The 24,408-nt window shown below is 41.5% G+C and overlaps 1 protein-coding gene across 2 annotated transcripts in view; it reads right to left on the bottom strand.

Annotated features, from left to right (window-relative positions):
• The window catches only part of LOC147102304 (clathrin heavy chain 1), an 89,027-nt gene that overhangs the window by 41,003 nt on the left and 23,616 nt on the right, over window positions 1–24,408 (bottom strand). For both annotated transcript variants that reach the window (XM_085964718.1, XM_085964717.1), the window contains exons 3-7: window positions 15,645–15,852; window positions 8,904–9,172; window positions 8,136–8,297; window positions 7,005–7,118; window positions 1,258–1,431 (exon numbers count right to left, since the gene is read on the bottom strand). In XM_085964718.1, coding sequence (XP_085820844.1) covers window positions 1,258–1,431; window positions 7,005–7,118; window positions 8,136–8,297; window positions 8,904–9,172; window positions 15,645–15,852 — 927 coding nt within the window. The remainder of the gene's footprint in view (window positions 1–1,257; window positions 1,432–7,004; window positions 7,119–8,135; window positions 8,298–8,903; window positions 9,173–15,644; window positions 15,853–24,408) is intronic.

A 24,408-nucleotide genomic window follows, 5' to 3' on the forward strand; every position in this document is an offset into this window, starting at 1 on the left:
CAACCAGTCTGATGGATCAATTGACTGAATAACACTTCCTCACAAACATGCTGCTGCAACATATTGTACTTAAAATTACCAACGGTCACAAGGCTGCTCATAAGAGCTTCCTTCGAATGTTCAGAATTGCCATGACATGTCACTGGCTACAGATTGGCTCTGGTCTGAACTGATCACCATTCCAGAATATGGCATGGATCACAACAGTGCCTGTGAATATCAAACACCAACCAAAATACATCTACACAGAATGTAGTCGCCACTACCTTATCACCCCAAAAACTTTCCAGCCATTTAAAATGAAACCGAGAAGCACAATTTATAATTTATGAAACAGTAAGCTGCCATCTGAACAGAGCAGGAGCTGCATTTCGCAGAGTTAAAAAAAGGGAAGCTTTAGTTTGACATTAAAATGAACAGAAGCCTCCATGTCAATTGGTGTATTTTTACTGACAATCAAAAAGGTGTATGCATTTGATTATAGCACATGGTATTTGATACCTCACTGGCATTTATGTAGCACCTTTAACTGAAAAGCCATCAAGACTCTTCAGTGATGCAAGGAAAAAATAATGCCCTGCCAAAAACTTGGTCAAAGAAGTGGGTTTTAAGCAGAGTCTTGAGAGGGAGAATTCCAGAGTGTGGTGCCCAGGCAGTTAATGGTGGGCTAAAGGGGGGGATTCACAAGGCCAGAATCCAAGCAAGAACTGGAGTGGAGAGGCCATGAAGGAATTAAACAAGAATGAGAATTGTGATCATTGTGGGTCCAGAAGCCAATGTAGATCAGCTAGGACAGGTTTGATGCACAAGGACAGGATAATGCACAATTTCAGGGTTGTGCAAGTGTAGTCAACATCACCGAATATTCAGTTAATCCTAGTCGAAGGGCCAACTACCATGTATTCAGACTACCAAGTCTAACAGGTTGCCTAAAATTCCTCAAAGCTAGTCATCCCACACAAGTCCAGAGGATGGAAAGAAAGCCATGCCTAATCTCAAAAGGGATGGGGGGAACAGTAGATTTGAGAATCACCACAATCCCTAAAAAACACATGCATAAGAAACTTATATTTTAGAAAGTAAATTGCTGCAAAGTTGCAACTGTCTTTAGAGCATGAACCTTGATCTCATTGCAAGCAGTTCAAACACACATTATATATATATATATATATATATATATATATATATATATATATATGTGTATGTGTAAATACAAACTTTAATACTTCAAACTTATTATGCAATTTGTTTTCCTACCTGACCCTTTCTATTCACTCCAATTATTCCAGATGTGGCATCATGTCCTGCTGTAACGAAGATAGTCTCACCACTGATTCTGTTCATGTAGATACAGGTGCCAGTCTCCAAATCATACAGATGGATGTATCCATATTTAGTGATCAGGAAAACAACATCATGCTTTATGCTTATCTTTTCAGGAAAGAAAGAAAGAAAGGCTCATTAAATTTATAATCTGCCTTTCGGGCAACAATGGAATATGAAAGCTTTCTATACGGTTAGAAAAGTTACAGCAGCTGCCACCTACAGAATCACAAACAGCCCAATGACTTGTTTCACCCAACAGATTTTAGCTAGGTGGCTGCATGCAGCATCTTGGAGGAACTGTTCCATCAAAATGGAGAACCAATTGCAGCTCAGTTGCTTGAACTGTATGGGTGAAAAAGGCCAAGTCCCCCTAATGCAGTCTTTGCCCTCTGCATTTCAGACTGGTTTACATTATTCTGATGCAATGGCAGGGTACAAAACAGCAAATTCAATCCTCATTTCCTCAAGTGTTAATGAAGGAAAGGAGAAATGTTTATGAATTTACTGTACAGCAAATACAGGGTTAGTACTCTTGAAGAGTGTAATTTGAATGTTTTACATCAGTGGCATTAGTTTGAAATATTGAGGCCAGTAGTTTGCGATCTCTGCTGACTGGTTAGTCTCCAAGCACCATGTAACATTGAAAGTCCTCTACTATTTTCTGCATGCTTACTGAAACCTGTAAATGAAGTACACCTTCAGGTCAGGCATCCGCTGTCCTCATTTTCAAAATGGCCATTGTCTGTACTGTAAAGATTGCCCAACAACCTTGAAGAACCAGCTGAGATGATCAGCTGCATCAGCATTCAGCTCTGCGACAGTTTCAGTCCATTTCAATTCAAACTGCATTTTGAGCTGAGTGCAACTACATTTCACAGTCCTACTTACCTGCATTGGGGCAATCACAGGACAAAAAAGGGGGAATGCCAGTGTGTGCTGGTATATTGAAGCTTCCAAAAGCAAGTGTTAGAATGGATCAAGAACATTTGGGAGGGAGAACAGAACAACTCATGCTGTAGGAGTGAAACTGCAATTTTCTGGTTGAGCAGATTGTCTGTAGGAAAAAACTGACTGATAGCTGGAACTCAAGCCTGTTCATCACTCAAGCAAGAGACCAGGGCAGCCACCACCTTACTACCCAAAGCCAAAGCTCCTCAAAGAAGCAGAAGATGAAGGAAAGACAATGGCAGGGTCAGGGAGGAGCTGCCAGCAGCCAAAGAATGTATAGATTCACCACAGGGCAGGAAAGGACAGCCCCTCTTGCTGTTCATGCACTTTTGATCCAGAGGCTAGTCAGGTCAGTGCGAAGTGGTAGAGCTCTTTACCCAGCATCCATAGCAGCAGAGAAACCACTATCCCTGGGACTAGAACCATGCAAGCATTCGATCCCAAAGTAGAGCTGTTTCTGCACTATGGATTTTGGATAACGAGCTCTCTATTCCACAAAAGCCATTTTTCATAAAACTCACTGCCACTGTGCTGACCTGGTCATGTGTTTAATGGGCTTGGTGCATTGAAGGCTGTCCATAGTTCATAATTTGCAAGTGTGTGGGGTTTCAGGGTCTATGTTTTGCTATACAAGTTATTTGGGTCTCAATAAGTGTATGTTAATGCAGGTTTCACTGTACATGCAAATTCAATAATAGCACCATGTTCCTGGTAATGAACATCTATTAATCCAGTTACAGCCTCACTGGTGAAATCCTGGTACTATAAACCTAGTGACATACCACAGTTGGCATATTGAGCAGCTCATTAAAGCCAATATACACAAGCATGCACTAAATGGAGTGCAAGGGGACATTAGGCTCAACCATTTTAAATATTCATTGTGATCCGCTTTGCTTACAGCAAATTTGAAATGTTTAACCCAAACCGCATGACAAAATATTCCCTTTCTGAAACTACTTCGGTTGGTATTTCTCACTTTTCCAAACTTAATTTTTGTGGTTATAGTTTCCTACGGTTGTGTGTAGCAGGGAGTGCTAGTAAACAAGGGCCCTTGAGTATATCATTTAATTGTAGTGTAATTGGTGGTATGGATTGATTTAATTTGAATTAAAGGGTAAGTCATGGCAGCCCCGTGGCATGCTCCTCCTGCACTATGTGGGAAATCAGGGCCCTGTGTCCCTGACGATCATGTGTGCAGGAAGTGTATCCAGCTGCAGCTACTGGCAGACTGCATCGCAGCACTGGAGTGGCAAATGGATACATACTGGAGCATTTGTGATGCTGAGGACATAGTGGATAGCACGTTTAGGGAGTAGGTAAAGGCTGCACAGGCAGGAAGGGGTGACCGCCAGGCAGAGTAGTAGGCACAGGCAGGTAGTGCAGGGGTCCCCTATGGCCATCCCCCTCAGATATACTGCTTTGGATACTGTTGGGGAGATGGCTTATCAGGGAAGGCAGCAGCAGCCAACTTCCTGACACCATGGGTGGCTCTGCTGTACAGGACGGGAGGAAAAAGAGCAGGAGAGCTAGTGATAGGGGATTCTATGGCAAGGGAGATAGGCGTTTCTGCGGCTGCAAACAAGACTCCAGGATGGTATGCTGCCTCCCTGGTGCAAGGGTCAAGGATGTCTGAGCAGCTGCAGTGCATTCTGGAGGGGGGGGGAAAAAGGGTGAACAGTGAACAGCTAGTTGTCGTGCTGCATATAGGTACCAACGATTTAGGTAAAAAATGTTCTAAAAGCTGAATACAGGGAGTTAGGTAAATTAAAAAAAAAATAGGACCTCAAAAAGGTAGTAATCTCAGGATTGCTACCAGTGCCATGTGCTAGTCAAGAGTAGAAATTGAAGGATATTTCAGATGAATACGTGGCTAGAGAAATGGTACAAGGGGAGGGATTCAAATTCCTGGGACATTGGAACTGGTTTTGGGGGGGGGGGGGGGGGGGGGGGGGGTGGAAACCAGTACAAACTGGACGGTTTGCACCTAAGCAGGACTGGGACTGATGTCCTAGGGGGAGTGTTTGCTAGTGCTGTTGGGGAGGGTTTAAACTAAAATGGCAGGGGGTTGGAAACCTGTGCAGGGAAGCAAGGATAGAAGCAAAAGACAGGAAGGAGAAAAGCAAAAGTGGAAGGCAGAGAAATCAAGAGTGTAAATCAAACAGGGCCACAGTAAATAAGAATTCTAAAAAGGACTAAGTTTTAAAAAACCAAGCCTGAAGGCTGTGTGTCTTAATGCAAGGAGCATTCGTAATAAGATGGATGAATTAGCTGTGCAAAGAGATGTAAATGGATATGATAATATAATTGGGATTACAGAGACATGGCTCCAGGGTGACCAAGGCTGGGACTTCAACATTCAGGAAGGACAGGCAAAAAAGGAAAAGGAGGTGGGGTAGCATTGCTGGTTAAAGAGATTAACACAATAGTAAGGAAGGATATTAGCTCTGATGTGGAATCTGTATGGTAGAGCCAAGAAATACCAAGGGGCAGAAAACATTAGTGGGAGTTGTATACAGACCCCCAAACAGTAATGCAGAGGTTGGGGATGGCATTAAAAATGAGAAATTAGAGACGCGTGCAATAAGGGCACAGCAGTTATCATGGGTGACTAATCTACATATAGATTGGGCTAACCAAATTAGTAACAATACAGTGGAGGAGAAATTCCTGGAGTGTATACAGGCTGGTTTCCTGGACCAATATGTCAAGGAACCAACTAGAGATCAGGCCATCTGAGACTGGGTATTATGTAATGAGAAAGGATTGATTAGCAATCTTGTGAGGCCCCTTGGGGAAGAGCGATCATATGATGAATTCTTCATTAAGATGGAGCGAGTGAAGCAGTTGAGAGACTAGGGTCTTGAATTTAAATAAAGGAACCTACGATAGTATGAGGCGTGAGTTGGGGAACATTAAAGGGTTGACGGTGGATAGGCAATGGCAAATATTTAAAGATCGCATGGATGAACTACAGAATTTGTTCAAGATTGGTGAAGTCAAGCGTAGGTCCCTTGCAGTCAGAATCAGGGGAATTTATAATGGGGAACAAAGAAATGGCCGACCAATTAAATACATACTTTGGTTCTGTCTTCACAAAGGAGGTCAGGGAACATAGGGTCTAATGAGGGGGAGGAACTGAAATCAGTATTTGTAGGGAAATGGTGTTAGGGAAATTGATGGGATTGAAGGCCAATAAATCCCCAGGGCCTGATAATCTACATCCTAGGGTACTTAAGGAAGTGGCCCTAGAAACAGTAGATGCATTGCTAGTCATCTTCCAAAATGCGACTCGAACAGTTCCCATGGATTGGAGGGTAGCTAATGTTACCCCACTATACAAAAAAAGGTGGTAGAGAGAAAACAGGGAATTATAGACCGGTAAGCCGGACATCGGTAGTGGGGAAAATGCTAGAGTCCATTATAAAAGATGTAATAGCAGAGCACTTGGAAACAGTGACAGGATTAGACAGTCAACCTGGATTTACAAAAGGTAAATCGTGCTTGACTAATCTACTGGAATTTTTTGATGTAACTGGTAGAATAGATGAGTGAGGACCAGTGAATGTGGTGTATTTGGACTTTCAGAAGGCTTTCGATAAGGTCCCGCATAAGAGATTAGCATGCAAAGTTAAAGCACATGGGATTGGGGGTAAGGTACTGACTTGGATAGAGAACTGGTTGGCAGACAGGAAGCAAAGAGTTGGAATAAAACGGGTCTTTTTCCGAGTGGTAGGCAGTGACTAGTGGGGTACCGCAGGGATTGGCGCTAGGTCCCCAGCTATTTCACTATATATTGATCTAGACAAGGGGACTAGATGTAATACCTCCAAGTTTGCAGATGACACAAAGCTGGATGGGCGTGCACACTGAGGAGGATGCAGAGAAACTCCAGTATGATTTGGACTGGGGTTTGGTGATTATACTGCATCTGCCCAATGTGGATAAATGCAAGGTTATCCACTTAGGTGGCTAAAACAGGAAGGCAGATTATTATCTGAACGGCAATAGATTGGGAGAAGGGGAAAGTGCAACGAGACCTGGGTGTCCTTGTGCACCAGTTGCAGAAGGTAAGCATGCAGGTGGTTAAGGCGGCAAATGGTATGTTGGCCTTCATAGGTGAGAGGATTCGAGTACAGAAGCAAGGATGTCTTGCTGCAGAGGAATGACGTATGGAGAGAGAGATTGGGTCGATTAGGCTTATATTCGCTAGCGTTTAGATGAATGAGGGGATCTCATTGAAATAAAATTCTAACAGGACTAGATGCAGGAAGGCTGTTCCCGATGGCGGGGGGAGTCCAGAACCAGGGATCTCGGTCCAAGGATAAGGGGTAAGCCATTTAGGACAGATGGAGGAATTTCTTCACCCAGAGTGGTGAACTTGTGGAATTCTCTATCACAGGGCAGTTGAGGCCAATTCATTAAATATATTCAAGAAGGAGTTAGATATATTTAAGGCTAAAGGGATTAAGGGAGTAAGCAGGGACAGGGCACTGAATTTGGATGATCAGCCATGATCTCATTAAATGGCAGCGCAGGCTCGAGGCGCCAAATGGCCTTCTCCTGCTCTTATCTAGGTTTCTATGTTTCCAGGACAATCAGCTTCATAAACCAGCACCTCCACAATAGTGGCTTGGATCATCTCAGGATAGAGCCTCAATTAGCTTGAGGAAACTAGAATTAAAGTGGCAATGTTGTGTACAATTTCTCCAGAGTGCATATTTAATTACCTGCATTGCAACAGGAAAGTCATTCTGTGCTTCTGGTGGGAAAAAGACATCCACTGCTTTTTTGGCAAAGGGCTGGTTCCCTGTAGGAGGAGTACCTACTTCAATAATGTGAAGCTACAAGGAAACAAAACAAATATTAGCAGCATACATACAGGCAGTGGACACCCAAGCATTAAATCAACCCATTAAATACTGGAGTCAATGTTATACAAGCAAAACAGAATTCAACCATGTTGGCTCATTACAGTATTTTCCCCACAATCAACTTTTAATACTCCAATCTAGAATGTATATCAAGTGCTATCTAGCCAAGTATTTTTATCTCAAGGAAACCTGCTTAAGTTTTCCACACTTTTCTCAGTCTGAACAGCAAAGCCATATTTACTCTAGTACAGTGGAGCCACAGCACAAGTTATTTTGGAGACTCGATTTACAGCTGTCCAATCTCATTCCTGGCAAGATCCTTAGTGTTAGGCCTCACAGGCATGGCTGAAATGGCTTTAAAATAATGGTAGAAACTCTGCAGTCTTATGCATTCTTCAACTTGGCAGTTAAGCATCCCCCCAAACAATTGTTCAGTGGGTAAACTGCAAACAGACCAGAAAGGTTCTCAACCTTGTTGCTGACTGCAGGCAGTAATGCACCAATTGACAGTCCTAGACTAGGAATAGAAAAAACTGCCAATGTTACTAAAGATTACTTCCAGTATGAGATTGGAAAAGAAAGATGGGAACATAGGGCAGGGCATGACACCCATGATGGGCCCTCACTGAACTGTTCAACACAAGCTGCTACTTTCACTAGGAAGGGTCAGGAAACAAGTAAAACTCTACAAAGCAAGAGAGTTTTAAATGTCAGTGGAATTTTCAATTGCATGGACAAGGAGTGCTTGGACACCGCGTGTATAGCACTGTCCTTGAGTTCTGCCAGTGGAGCTTGCAAATCTTGTAAATATTAGAAGGCTTAAAGGCAAGTTGGCCTGAGCTGCTAATGGATTTACAACCAGCCTCTTGAAAGGGCAGAGGTTGCAAAGCAGTTTAAAAAACCTTCAAACAAGGGACAGCAATTGCCCAGTCTGAACTGGTAAGAGGCTATACTATACTACCATGAGATACACCAAGGTGGACTCACCTTCCCTCCAGCTTGTCCTCTGACAGCAAAGCAGAACAAAGTTGACTCTTCTGCATTGCCTTCCATCTTGAACTGTGCAAAGGCTGCGGCATGTCCTTCAATTGGCTGAGATACCTTCCTGTCCAGAGAGTATAGCTGCATTGCACCCACCACGCGGTTTTGCTGTTTAGAAAAATATTCCATTTTGGAAAGTTAAAGGAATTCAAAGCTCCTGAACATGCTTTCCTTTCTCTTCCCCAATCGGTTTGTAAAAGGATGCCAAAGATGCATTTAAAGCCCCTATAACTGCACATGCCTCAGCCACCAGCACTAGATACAAGTGCTTTGAACAGCAAATTTGCTTCCAATGAAGAGAAAAATAATCATGCAGGTACTTTTTGGCTACTTCTGCTGTACAGGAGCAAACAAAAGGCCAGCTCCCAAAACAATCAACTGTTATAGAAGCATCCTAGCAGGGTCTAGCTACCTGTCTTTCCCTCCCCCTTAGAAGTATCCTTCTGTGTAGCACTGTTCAGATCAGTTGCTGAATGAAGAAAACAGCCAACCAACATTTGTTCATTAAAATAGCACTACACATGGGGTACAACTACCAGTGAGATTTAATACTGAGGGACACCATGCCACCACATACCCCAAAAGCAGGCACTTGGACAGACTTGGTCAACATCTTCAGCAAACATCCACATGGGAAACAAGAAAAACTTTGCCAAGACTGGAGAATTCCAAGAATACAAATTTACAGTAGTACCTAGTGAAAGTTTGGTATACCTGGGCAGAGATGCCAATAAGCAGTAACCACTTCTGCTTAGCATCAGTCCGGTAATTGATGATCTGGCAGCCTGCTAGACTGGAGTGTCTGTCAAAGACCTTCATCGGCTGAGACTCTCCCTCCATGCTCCAGTGATAGACTGCAGTGTCCGTTACCAGGGCAATTGTGTTCAGCGAGATCCACTTCCAGAAAGTGACATCATCCACCATGGTATGAGCCTTCATTTTACTTTTCATTTCAATGTTAAATATTTGCAACGTTTTCCCAGCTGTAGGAAGTTGAACAAATAGTTAATCCAAAGACTAGGACTAAACAGATACTGCCAAGTTGCTCTACAATCTTTATTCAGCTCTCCATACTCCTCCCTCAGGCCTTTTGTTGGTGAGCCAGTAACTTCCAATGTAATGCCACAAGTTGGTAACCTTTTAAAAGGCAAACTTCATTTAGATGTTTCCCTTCAACATTCAGGTGAGAATAGCTTTGACCAGCAAATTTGTGGCCCTACAATTCAACCAGAAAACATGGAAATATTATGAAGAAGCCAATTTGTGAAGAAGCCAATTTGTGTAAAGTCTTGCTGATTGTCACAAGTTACAACACTAGAAATTAATTAATTTTAGTTAAGGTTAAAATCAATGTGGTCCAAGTCACAGAACTGAAATCTCAGGACCAACTAGCTGTCTATTTGATGCTAGGTATATAATAAAGGCATCCAGAGCAATGCAGTATCTGTCTATAGTTAATGCTTTTGTAAAAAGGGGACCTTTTACAAAATTGCATTACATGTGAATCAGAGACATTCAGCTGTATGCATTTCTAGAGCACAACACCACAGCACTCAAGGATGGGAACATCTACAACTAGCACTCGAGGCCAACATTTTCCCACTTGCAAGAATTGATGTGGAGCAAGGCTACAAGAGAATTACTGCAAACTGTACAATCCCTATACCAAAGATCTTGCTGAATTACTACATTTTAAAGTTTTATTCTTCGTACTAAAGCTCATCCACAATTCACATCAAGAGTTAGGAGTGAAGTTGGGCCAATGTTACAAATTTTTGGGGGGGGCACAGCCCCTTTAAAGGGCTCTGTGGCCCACAGTTTCACATGTGCAAAATTTGACATTAGAAAAGCCAGTCCCAGGCTGAGAGAGAACAGCTGAGAGCTGCACAGCTTAAGAGGGAACATTGGGTTGGGCTAGTCTTTTTGCATGTAACTGTTATTTTCCTCCCAAAAATTCAGCTCAATCTTATTCCATAGGAAGTTAGTCTCTAGACATTCTAAGACCCTTAACAGGGAACAGAACAAAGGGCAGGTTTCAGTCCACACTAGTGGACCAAACAGCCTTTTCTTGTTTGAGCTGGACAAAAAAAAAATTAAAGCATCATTTACTCAATTGTGGTCAGACAAAAGCTGGAAAGAAAAAAAAATCCTCCCAGCTACTTAAGTGCAAGAAAGTACAGGGGGAAAAAAACCAACTGCTTAGTGCTTGTTCCCATCCCAAATATCCAGTAATACACAACACTACATAGCAATCAAGATGCAAAATTCAGGCTCAAGGCTCGGTTCTGGTCCGGTTCATAAACTGCAGCTTGCATTCCCTCACCCACCTATCTGAAGTTTCAGAATTCAGACCGATACAAACAAAATGCCTAAAAAAGTCTCGAGTTGGTGGGATTTAGCAAGTTGAAAGTCCAGCTCAAGATAAACTTACAACTATGAAGAGATAGCCAGCCATGACCAGGAAAAGCCACGTCCAACAGTTTTCCTCCATTTTATTTCTACCTCCTTTACTGCAGCTGGCTCAGGTTTGAGTGCTTTGAGATTACCTACACTGATTCTACAAAGATGTTAAAGGTATGTACAAATGTTAAGTGTCCAGGCAGGTTTGTTTTTTATAAAAAAAGGTTCAGTACATGTGGTTAGTCTTCAGCTACAACAGCTAACATTTCAGACATGTGATTCTGAAGACTATGAAGCATGAAAATGGTCAAGACCCAACAGGCAGTTAAGTTTTATAAACAGGACCAGTCTCAAGAGTCGAGATTTAAAGTAACTCACCATCTGCTTATACACAAAGAAAGCAGTAAAAAAATGCAAAGTAATTGAATCAGTAAAACAAACTCCTTCAGATATTAAGTGTCACAAAAGCAAGCTTATAATTAAGTTAACCTTTGGTAGCCTGTTCTGTAGATTTAAATCTCCACTATTTTATAATCTCCACTGTATTTTATAATGTGCCATACAGCAGCAGATTTAACACATGAAGCAGGCACTGCACGTCACTAGTAAACTTAATTTCCTACCTAAACCAAGTGCCATATGTATCAAGAATTTTTCAGCTTCCATATTTTTGCTTTTAAAAATAATTTATGTCAATTATACATGTAGACAGAGTGGAGGACATCAGGGGTAATAGCTAGGGGAAGCTACTGAACCAATGAGAAACCGAGATGTGTTGGCTTCAGTTGTTAATTCAATCAGGAACAGTAACTCCTCCAAACCAGCTCCTAATGTCATCAGCACTTCCTGCATAAAAGATCAAAAAATGTAGAACAGAAACAGTTAACATTCATAATTCTTTGTACAAGGCAAGAGTAGTATGGATTTTAAAGCAGGTCTTAAAATGGGCATTTAAAAAAATTCAGCCAAAATGCTAGCAGTGTTAAACATACAAAAAATGCAAGCAAAAGCTTCCTCCCATTGACTTTGCCCAAATGTAAGAGTCAGATAGATGATGGCTAGCTGGGTGTCAAGTCTATCCAGCAACTAGAATCCAAAATCAAAAACATTTGCTCAGGTTATCAAGCCAATCACACTGCAGCTTTTATTCTCTGCTGACACCAAATGTCTACCACCACAAGACCTACATCCACAGTATGTAGATGTGACAGTGAGAAACCATTTAAAGCTTGAGGACCACTGAAGTAGAATAAGCTGCACAGCAAATATTGTAGGTTGAAAGTCTAAAAAGGCAGTTTATTTCTGCAGTTGGGACTGGCCCTATTTATGCCTCCAGTTTACTTTCCCACCCTGTGCTATACTCTGCAAGACCAGCTGCAAACAGAAAATTGGTTTTATGCACATGTCCAATGTAATGACATTGCAGAGGGGTTAGACAATGGCTGGGGATTTGTGTTAGTAATGACAGTGAAAACTCGTGTTCACCCTCATTACTCCAAAACTGACAGCAACTTCTGGCATCTGCACATGTGCAGTTAAACACAGAAATCCAGAAGTTGCCAGTGATTTCCCTGCTCCTCCACAGGGTGCACAGTTAAAGTCTTCAGATAGAAATCTAAAGATCACTTGAATTGGCAAACTTGCATTTAAAAAAAAAAAAAAAAAAAAAATTTTACACTCCAATCTCACTGTAAAAACCTCTGGGGGAAAAAAAAAGTTAAGCCTTCTTGAATGTGGTGTAACTGGGGCATACAAAGTCATAATTACTGAAAACCTCCAACCTTGACATTCCACAAATAAATTTAGTTTTTCAAGATTCTCCATTAGTTAATGATATTTCAACTTAATCCCATGTGTATGTCCCAATCTTTATTTTTACTCTAATATTATCTGAAAGGATAATCAGTGCTTTTTTTAATTTTTTTAAATAAACTTCCTGGCTTGCTGTCTTGAGAATTCTTAACTGCGATTGGCTGCTCAGCCTGCTTGATGACACTGTTGCAAGATGCCAGAGATCCCTACACATGGCACCACAATGAAATTAATGGTAGGAAAGGTGAAATAGATGCCACAGACATCACTAGATGTTTGTGGGCAGTTTTGAGGTCGCTGACTGCAAAATCCAGGCCATTCAGTTCTCATTTAGCGGGCCAAAAGCAGAACGTGAATCCAGTGGCAGTACACAACAAAATAAGTGGTCACTGCCAATAAAAAATATTTAGGCTTGTCTAGTTTTAATTACTGCTACCTACACATTTACCAGTAAGATGCAATGTAAAAGCACCTTAATAGGAACAGGGAACTAGGTTTAAAGTCTGAACCACCCACAACTTGCTTTAAGCAAACTACCCAGAGGATTAAAAAAAAACAAATGGCACTTTCCTCATTTTGCCCCACAATTTGCTTTCACAATACATGAGTTTTAAGAACTTGAATTTTGCACTGGAGGACATGGTGGGGCAGGCTGTGCTATTTCCAGTATACACAGTTCATTGTGATATCATCTACAAGGTTTTACTTCATTAGGAAGCACAGGCTTGCCTGGAGTTAGCTACTATTCATTCTCAGGAACAGTGTTGCTGGCAAGGCTGGCATTTATTGCCCAGCCAATTGCCCCAAGTGATACAACCAAGGGTAGTGTCAGCCACATTGGTGCAGGACTGGAGTCACAAGCAAGGTTTCCTTCCCAAAAAGGACATTAGTGAACCAATTAGTAATTGAAATCTTAAGCTTAAGCACTGGGAAGATGTCCAATTTTAGGTGACTACCAAAGTGAAATACTAAACAGTAATATTTAACTAAAGAGCAGTTTTACAAAAATAAAATCTGTCTTAAATAAATTTGGATAATTTCAACTACTTTAAGTTAAAACCCACACTGTAGCAATTGGTTTTCAATTAAAGCCTACTGCAGATATATTAAGCCAACCTCATTTAAGTACTGCAGGTTATCCATTGATACACAATCAACTGGAGGTTGAATAACTACAGTAAAAGTACACTCCGCTAGATCAGAGGTGACCAAGTGATAAAAGCCTGAATTTTCTGACAGGGATGAAGTCACTGGAGAATTCCACATCTGCCTTATTGGAGCACGAGGAGGAAGCATGGCAATTGCATCTCCCCTCATCCAGAAAAAGACCTAGATGCAAGAAAGAGACCTGGACGCAAGATTTAACAAACGGTTTACTTGACAAGATAGCCAAAAACCCTTAGCTGGATGAGACTCCATCCTAAATCCAAATTGTATTGGATGCCCAAACAAGCAAAATATTTCAGCTGTTGTAAAGATCAGTTTCTGAATGCTTCAGCTAAAACTTACTTTGCAAAATGCCTACATTAACACACTAAGCTAAACATTCAATTCTACCTGGACCAGCTAGAGGCAGCTGGAACCAGATACTGATCACTACATCAAAGCTCGTTTCTTGCAACATTTCAGTGGCTCAGCAAGCTTTATTCTACAGTTACCCATACTGAAGGGCAAGTGAAAGTGATCTTACTGCCTTTCACTAAAGCCCATTACAAGTAACTACATTCAAAAACAATGTTAAATATGGATTTCAGATAAGTGGGTAAAAATTGAAATCATCCAGTATATTTGGACAACTGGGATGTGATTTATTGTAAATAAAAGCAAGGTACAATCACCATGAACAATGCACTAAACACCAGCATTTGTTGCAACTAACCATCTGATCAGTTCCTTGCAAGCTTTAAGTTGGTCAAAAGTTTTAAGATTTATATAATTTGTATTCCCAATTAGGTCCATCTTAATTAAAATTAGTTTCTCTGCACATGAGCCTGCATTCCTCACCCTCTGGTAGGGAACACAAGACCCTCCTACTAGCATGGGGGGCATATTTCTTGGTTGTGTTGTCAAGATGCCCAACTTCAGTGGCATCTCTTTTCTCCCCCCCCCAGAATCTTAATCCATATTCTGTGATCCTGAATCATGACTTTTGAATCATCTAGAAGAAAATATTGGCGACTAAGGGATCTGTTTTGCAAAAATGTTCTAAGCTATCTGCTGCTCTTCATTTGCACTAGTTTTGCCTATTTAAGTTTGGAGCATTTAAAACAGCTTCTGACAGATTGGAGTTGATTTAAGGGATGTTTTGAGAATGGCAGGAGTCGAGATACTAAGTAACAGATGGCACAGGATCAGAATTGAAAGGTGTCAGTGTTTACTAGTACAAGCATCCTAGAAGCCAGTGACCAATAGGCTCATCAATTCTGCTGGCACACAAACTACTGGAATTCCATTGCTCCAAGAAGATCAGAGAAAAGCCTGTGCAGACTAGGAGCACCAGCTGATACTGCCCTCGGGTGTGGGCTGTTAAGTTAGCTTTCAGTTTAAGCAAACATGCACTAGTGATGTAGGGAAAAGTCAGTGAACACAGATTCAAGAGGGTACTGAACAGTTCTGGTGTGAATGAGCCAGAGGAGCAACCATCATTGCTGGTGACCTCTTGCTAAGGCCAAGTACAGAATTATCCTTTTCAATGTGCACTGGCAACAAAAGGTGCTGCCATGACCAGCAGGAGCAGATAAGAATCAGTTACCACAAAACCAAGATGTCCTTCTGCTAATGTCCCATTTGAATCAGTCCCTTGCACCAAGTTACCCATGGACACAGGCAAAGACGATTGTTACATAAACATGATACAGCTACCATGTTGCAAATCCAAGCTTTGGAAACAAGTGAACTCTAGGTCAGTGCAAAAAATTGAGTTTTATGCACTTCTAGGCACTGGTAACTAACTTCTCAAATTGAAACATGTGCACTTGCCATCATTTGAAGCCACTAGTCAACAAGTCCATAGCTGTGTTAAGGGAACCATTTACAGATGAATGCCAATGTAGTGACAAGACAATGGCTCAAGCCTGCACTAAAGAAAGTTCAATCCAAAACAGACAGGAATGTGGAAAAAGCCATCTGTAAACCTAGCAATCAGTACTAAAGCAGACATCAAACTCTCCCCACTGGCAAACATTACAAAAATAAATCAGCACCTTTTAGTCAATTGCCACCAAACCATTTATAACCACTTACCTTTTAATGCAATAACCTTGCTGGCTGGGTTCATAATGGCACTATCGGCCGAGATTGGACGGCGAATGGGATTGGTGGGCTCATTCATATCAATGATGACCACCTGGGCTTGCTCACCAACTTTCTCCCGAATGCAGATGAACTTGTCGGACTCCATAGTAAGGGTGCTGAACCCAATATTAGCAGGATTAATGCCCAGGTTTTGGAGCTGAAACAAAAAAGTTTCTTCGATGAGTCAGCATTCAAAGTGCATCTAGGCCAAAAAAAGTTACACCAATCAGAGGATGCTGTGCAAGAGCGAGATGTGGAAACATGGATTTAAATCCATGAAATTCTCTTTGCTACAACCAAGTCCTATACACGAGATCAAAATAAATGACCACTTGGTTATATAGTCGAGACCCAGAACTACTAATGGTTCCAATAAACTTTACTTATTTTCAATGTTGATGCCCTACACCATGAGAAAAAAAGATAAACCAAGTGATGTTACACCATGCTTAAATTTTAAGTCTGTAGGAAGACTTTTAGACAAGGAAGAGTTTGGTTGCTTCAGCAAGCCAGGCATACATGCTTGTACACCAAATTACCTCGGATACTAACCACAAATGGTGCGTGATGGAATACCCTCCACTTGTCTGGATGAGTGCAGCTCCAACAAGCTCTACACCATCCAGGACAAAGCAAACTGCTTGATTGGCACCCCATCCACCACCTTAAACATTCACTCCCTCCACTACCGGCGTACCATGGCTGCAGTGTACACCTACAAGATGCACTGCAGCAACTTGCCAAGGCTTCTTCAGCAGCACCTCCCAAACCTGTGACCTCTACCACCTAGAAAGGCAAGGGCAGCAGGTGCTTGGGACCAGCACCATCTCCAAGTTCCCCTCCAAGTCTCACACCATCCTGACTTAGAAGTATATTGCTGATCCTTCATCACTGGGTCAAAATCCTGGAATTCCCTACCTAACAGCACAGAGTACCTTCACCACAGACTGCAGCATTTCAAGAAAGCAGCTCACCACCACCCTCGAGAGCAATTAGGGATGGGCAATAAATGCTGGCCTTGCCAGTGACACCCACATCCCATAAACAAAACAATTAGCTCAACTTTAACCTCCTACTGCACATTGTTTCCTTAGTTTTGCCCATCAATACTATTGTGAATGCCTGCCTCTAACCCAGGTGCTATTTCACTTCAGTTGATTATTATGACCAAGACATTTCAAAAGCAACTAGAATATATTTAGTATGCAAAAATCCAAATTTGCAGGTAATTAACCCCTTTCTTCCCCCCCCCCCCACCCAAACCAAGAAAGTGTGCATTGAGTGAAGAGCAACATTCAGGGAAATGGTGCACAAGTTTGCTACTTACAACTATGGCTCTCAACCAAGACGAGAGGGCACAATCCAGGCATCATGTCTGGGTGAAAGACTGCAAGCAGTTAAGTTAACTAATCATAACCAGCAAGACTAAAATTTGAAGAATTGGTTCCAGGTCTAAAAAGTCAATACAATTACGATCAGAACTTAGCATGCTAGGAATTAAGGGGAACTGGGGACATTCTAAAATCGTCAAATTTATATGACTTCTGTGCGGAAACTAGGAGATTTAAGTAGCAAAAATACACTTCTAGCACCAAGGTTTAAAACAATTCAATTCACATTTAGTCATTGGTGTATCTCAACATTCACCAATCTTTAAACCTGTGAGCACTCATCCTGCTGCCATGATGTGATAAAATGGGTGCAATTTACCCTGTTCATAATCTAAAGCTATGCAGCAGTAGCTGAAAACTGCAATGAGAAGCTGCAAGACATCAGATTAGGAGTTGGGAGTAACTGATGCTTAGTCAATTCTGTAACTGAAATGCCCTTGGCCAGTCATGAATGAAGATACTTTATCAATACTCAACTAGATCATAAATCCAAATGCTACAATTCTAGTTCACAACAGGAGTTAGTCATTTTGATTACTTGTAATTTTAAGGTTATCCTACTTTTTAGAGAAGGGTCTAAAAATCTGGAGACAAGTTGGACCAGGTAATGTTTAAGACAGCTGGGTTCTCCAATAAGTGGTTACTTCTGGAATGGAGGAAGATACTCATGGCAGTAGAGTGCAAAACACAACATTTAATACTAAAATGAATACACTAAATCCCAAGGAGATTTCCCCAAGGAGTGACCAAGTCAGTTTACATGGTAGGATGACAATAGTCAGACATGGGTAGAGTTACCACCTGACTTCAGTCGCCTGTTGTCAATTGGAAATAATGCTGGAAACTCAGGTCACGCAGCATCTGTGGAGAAACAATGAACGTTTCAGGTCGATGACTTTGTCAACGACCTGAAACATTAACTCTGGTTTCCTTCTCCACAGATGCTGCCTGACCAAGTATTTCCAGATCCAACATCTGCAGTATTTTGCTTTTGTATTAAAAGGTCATTGGATGGGATGGGGGGGGGGGGGGGGGGGGCACGAAGTGAAAAAGGCAGCAAGTACTTCTAGATGCCATGATATTACAACAACATAGCCAATTAGGTAAAGTGCTCCATTTCATCCCTATTTCAAATCAAGCAGTCAGTATTGTATATCTAAATAAATTGCCACTATAGAAGATCCCAACTAGTTTAGAGAGCAAGCCTCATTTCTCAAAACTACATGTAGGGCCAGAACAAGATTGTCAATGTCAGTTGTAGGTCATCAACCTACACCCAATATTCTAATTAAACCAGCACCCCAATACCAGGCACAAACATGTACTGGGGCTGAATAACCCACAATTAACTAGGGACATTATGATGAAGACATCAACAAGAAAAAAACCTACAAGATTCCAATATTCCATGATAAACAAATCAATGATTCAATTGTACTTGATTCTGTAGCACCTAATCATCTGACAGTTATTTTAGCATTCTCCAGGGTCACTTTTTCCATGAGTTCACCAGACTGCTGTTTTCTATTGGCAGTCATACTACAGCATGTTCAATTTCAACTGAATATAGAATCAGTTAAATTAAAAGGAATCCATTCTTTAAAAATGTTCCTAATGAGCATAGCATTAAAGTTTGATCAAAACTTGCTTTTTTGTATATACGCCAGTGCATTTATTCATGACATTTGATTATAAAACGTGACAAAACATGTGACACTAGATTTACTCAATACAGCATGGCTGTCTTGCGTTTCAGTAAGCATATCAAAATTCAGTATGCAAAGGAAAGTGGGATTTAGACAAGGAGAGTTGAATCAATTTTGAAACTGGGTTTCCACATGGTTTTAGAAAGCTGTTCTTGGTCAGTTTGTAGAGATGGTAATTTAGAGAACTACATTATTCATGGTTAGTGATACTGAAAAGCTACACTGGTGCACACTACAAAACAGCCAGTCACCGCTCTAGTCAGCTGCCAGAATTTTCAGATGGAAAACATCCCTCAAGGTGATTGATAAACTCACTCATTGCTGAATTAACAATTTCAAAGTAGTCACATGAAGATTCCTCTTGCAAGATATCCTGCACCTTCAGAGGATGGACAACATGCTGTTTTTGCCACCTGTCTGCATTTTTCAAAGAGTCAACAGACTGCTTTGATGCATATTGTACATTTCAATTAGACTTCAGATGTACTGATTTGAGTACCAAACTTGCCCTTAGGAGCTAGTTCAGACCCATTTCTAATAGTGTTGTGTTATGTCTTGCAGTACTGTTAACTCAGTATGCTGACCTGACCATTCCAAAAAGCCTGGAAGGGCATAATAAAGGTTGTGTTATGTAATGTAAAGGGACAGAAAAATGCTACTTTTGCAAATCAGTACAACTTGCAAATGCTCAACAGCAGACAGGTTTTAATTCAAATTCACTATTGGAAATTAAGCTTAGACAAGTTGAATCAATTTTGTCTGCATCATGTATGCCTCCACTTTAGCCAGATGTTCTCCCTGCTCTTTCAAAGCAATGAAAGAACTACAGTTGAGAATAGGCAAGCTGCTCAGGCCCAGATGACTGTTGCTCTGGCCCAGATGACACTTGCTCTGACCAGCTGCAATGTGGTGCCAGAAGTGGTCCTATAATCAACATTTCTTCACGAGGATAGAAATTTACACCGCATGGTCATTTTGTTCATAGTCTGTGCTGACCCTTTGCTAGAGTCATCCAAAAAGGTCATCCCATTGCCCTGTCTCTGCCTGCAGTGCTGTATCACTTGCCTCAAGGATGCAATGGTCTTTGCCTCAAATACTGCCTGTCCCATAGAAACATAGAAGATAGGAGTAGGCCATTTGGCCCCTCAAGCCTGCTCCGCCATTCAATGAGATCATGGCTGATCATTGAAATTCAGTACCCAGTTCCTGCCTTCTCTCCATATCCCTTGAGCCTTAAGAAATATATCCAACTCCTTCTTCAATATATTTAATGAATTGGCCTCTACTGCTTTCTTTGGTAGAGAATTCCACAGGTTCACCACTCGGTGAAGAAATTCCTCATCTGTCCTAAATGGCTTACCCCTTATCCTTAGACTGTGACCCCTGGTTCTGGACTCCCCAACCATCAGGAACATCCTTCCTGCATCTAGTCGGTCTAGTCCTGTTAGAATTTTAAACGTTTCAATGAGATCCCCTCATTCTTCTGAACTCCAGCAAGTACAAGCCCAATCAACCCAATCTCTCATACATCATTCCTGCCATCCCAGGTATCAGCCTGGTGAATCTTTGCTGCACTCCTTCCATGGCAAGAACATCCTTCCTCAGATAAGGCGACCAAAACTGCACACAATACTCAAGATGTGGTCTCACCAAGGCCCTGTACAACTGCAGCAAGACATCCTTGTCCCTGTACTCAAACCCTCTCGCTACAAAGGTCAACATACCATTTGCCTTCTTAACCGCCTGCTGCACCTGCATGCTTACCTTCAGCGACTGGTGCACAAGGACACCCAGGTCTCGTTGCACTTCCCCTTCTATTGCCACTCAATAATCTGCCTTCCTGTTGGACACCAAAGTAGATAACCTCGCATTTATCCATGTTATATTGCATCTGCCATGCTTCTGCCCAATCACCCAACTTGTCCAAATCATCCTGGAGTTTCTCAGCATCCTCCTCACAGCACACACCCACCTTTGTCTCATCTGCAAACTTGGAGATATTACATCTAGTTCCCTTGTCCAGATTAATATATCTGGTGAATAGCTGGGGTCCAAGGACCAATCTCTGCGGTACCCCACTAGTCACTGCCTGCCACTCGGAAAAAGCCGTTTATTCCAATGGCTTTCTGTCTGCCAACCAGTTCTCTATCCAAGTCAATAGCTTGCCCCCAATCCCATGTGCCTTAACTTTACACACTAATCTCTTATGTGGGACCTTATCAAAAAGCCTTTTGAAAGTCCAAATACACCACATCCACTGGTTCTCCCTCATCTATTTTACCATTTACATCCTCAAAATTCCAGTTGATTAGTCAAGCACGATTTATCTTTTGTAAATCCATGTTGACTTTGTCCAATCCAGGTCACTGTTTTCCAAGTGCTCTGCTATTACATCTTTTATAATGGACTCTAGCATTTTCCCCACTACCGATGTCAGGCTTACTGGTCTGTAATTCCCCATTGCTCAAACACTGAGGAGCACCCACACATTTCAGTCAGATTGCAAGAGATCAGGAGCCCATCAGCACCAAGGCAAATTTAACTTTATAGAAAGACCAAGTTAGGGAACTTTGGCCCTGTGAAGCAGCAATAGTAAGGCGAGTCTTAATCATCTTTTGCATTTTCCCCCCATATGGAAGCAACTAACCACCACTTTTTGCTCAAGTTGCTGCATTCCAAAAGTAGCTCATGCATGATGCACTTGGCTGTTTAGATAAGACAAGTATACTAGTTTTTACTTTCTCATGCAACACAAGAAACAAAACTCATTTGTATAGCACTTCTCAGCCTCAGGACATCCCAAAGCACTTCACAGCCAGTGAAAAGTACTTTTGAAGTGCAGTCACTTGTAATGTAGGAAATGCAGCAGGCAATTTGCACAGCAGGGTCCCAGCAATGAAACAAATGACCAGATCATGTTTTAGGCATTAAACAAGGGATAAATGTTGGCCAGTACACTGGAGAACTTCCCCCACCCCCCTTTTTGAATAGGGCCATGGTATCTTGATGTCCACTTGAGGCATCAGGTTGAATACCTCATCTAAATGACGGCAGCTCCCGACAGTGCTGCACTGGTATAGCCTGGATTATGTGCTCAAGTCGAGCAGGGCTTGAACCCACAATCTTCTGACTGAAGAGAATCCTACTTCTGAGCCATGGCGGACACCGAGAATTGGGACCCACATCCCCGTGTGGCTAGCATTCTGCACCACCCACAATACATTAGGGATGATGCACTACTATTCAGTGAAGATCTGCTGTTCAAGATGGATAATGCAGGATCACAGTAAAAGAATGGCATTAATGAGTACTCAGAACCCTCCTGGGGTGACTAAGCTAGACTGCATTGTGCACAAGGATCAAGTGGAATTTAAGGAAACCAAAATTAACTACTAGAAAAAGTGCACAAAAGTTCAGTTAATGAACAGCAGTTGCTGAAATGTCTTTGCATAAGGACTGCTCTACAATTCTGGAGCCCATTCAAGTTCCAAGAAGCAGCCAAATATCTACCTCTTCAATAAACACTATTTTGGCAGAGTATAGATCTGAAGCTGTTTTTGTCAGAGTAAAAAAACTTTCAATGCATTAAATAATGTCCAGTGAAAGAGCCAAACTTGGAATAAGTGGTTTTGCTCATTAGTTTGCACACTAAGTGGATACAATTGCAAGAGATACCAGAATCAGCAGTTTAAAAAAAATCCCATGTAAATTAATTTACAGTGGCTGAATTCGTGACCCTGGTCCAGTTAGTCAAAGCTTTTGGCTCAATAAAGATCCTTTAGAAGGACAGTGGGAGAAAAATCCAGCACAGGAGCCACTTAACTATTTTCCCATTTACTGCCCAAGTGGCCCAGATTTCTAAGCTGAAGCCACTCAATTGTGGATGTATTTGTGCAATTCCTTGCTCAGTCACTGCTGTAATACTGTAGACTGAAGCAGATGCTAGTCAGAGTCAAGGCACTTTTATTACTTATGGCCATGTGTCATCTAACTTTTAGGATACTGGTGACACTGACCATTAGAATTGAAATTTGGAGATCTAGATCCTCAATGGTCAAAAGGGGAAAGCCTACCCATTTCTGGTCAGCTGTACTACAATGAAAAGGCTATATATTATACATACACAATTATCCAATTAATTCACAGGCAAGTTAATAGAAGCTACTCAACAAGAGCCTCAAGATAGCTTTATTTGGACACCCTGTATACTATGAGCAACAGTTTAGTTTCTTCAGCTAAGCAAAGTTCCCTTTAGAAAGCATTAAATCAGGAGATAGTCAAAGTTAAACCAGCTCCTTGGTAAATAATTAAACAATGGCCCAGTTTAAGTTAGGAGGTATTCAGTAACTGCACCCTTGATCAACTGGTGAAACTGAAAACTACAAGTTAATACCAACTTCCTGCACAGCTCACCATCCCGACCCTAGGAAAATGAAAATTGACATTTGAGACAGCCAAGCAAACAAGTCTGCCTTCTCTTCCTTCCCCCCAAACCCCAAAAGATCATACATTTTCACTTAAGGCAGAAACAGCACATTGTAAATTACTGAAATAAAACAATTCAATGGAAAAGTTGACTTTTGATAAGCAGTGAAATTACTTGGTTAAGGAGCCGATTTATGCTTTCTGCCTTAAACCTTAGATTTGAATTACCTTTAAAAGCAACATTAACCACACCTTTTCCTTGCCTAGCTACAAGAGAAACTAAACACTTCAACAAAAGCAAAAGCTGGGTGTGGTAGTTATACTCAGTTTGCATTTTTCTACAAAAATAATGATCATCTCCAGGCACAGGTGGCTTTTACACCAAAATATTTCCACTAGCACAAGTGTAGAACATGTCCCAGATGGCTCACTGGGTAAACTAGTGCTTCCTATAGGGCCAGAAGTATCCATATTTGATTCCTGATTTGCATAGAGTTGGCAGATTTCAGCTGCAGAGGGACAGAGTGCTACAGGTGACTTCAGGGGGGTTGCAAACCAGGATTCCCACTGCATCATTATTCAACATGGACTTCAGACAAGGGATGGATCAAGCCCAGTGGTGCTGCCAACAGTCGAATAGTCTACCAACATATTGGCTTGGCCAGCCAAGCAAGGCCAGGTGCTGGAAGACTGCCAATGCTTATAGAACCATACCCCAGCATGAGTAACCTGCCAAGAGGGAGAAAGGAATTGGAACACTTAGAAAACTGTTGGAACAATTTTAAAAGATTGTTTTGACTTTAAATAACACAGGAACCCTAGCATGCAAGATTAATTGCTGCATGCTCTTTAGCAAGTCATTTAATTGACCATCAAAAGTAGTACGCCAACACTGCCTTGCTATGTCCAATTCTACTTCAATACCATAGCCATGATTATTTAATCTCAATTTTCAAATGTGGAAACTGGCAACATTCAGTCCTTTTACTGCAAAATGGATAGACTATTTAGACAGTCTGGTGGCATTGCAGTAAAGCAAATTTCTCAGCCAGGCAAGTTTAAGAGCGAATAAGGGAAGAGAAAAAGGGCAGTAAAGAACACATTACCCACCAACGGTCCAGGAATCAACAAGGTGGGATAACCCTAAAAAAGGTTACATTTCAATTAAGTTGCCATTTCTTACTGGTCTCC

This window comes from Somniosus microcephalus, chromosome 22 (genome assembly GCF_052327205.1).
Source record: "Somniosus microcephalus isolate GS21.2 chromosome 22, FLI_Smic_1.0, whole genome shotgun sequence".
Lineage (NCBI taxonomy): Eukaryota > Metazoa > Chordata > Chondrichthyes > Squaliformes > Somniosidae > Somniosus > Somniosus microcephalus.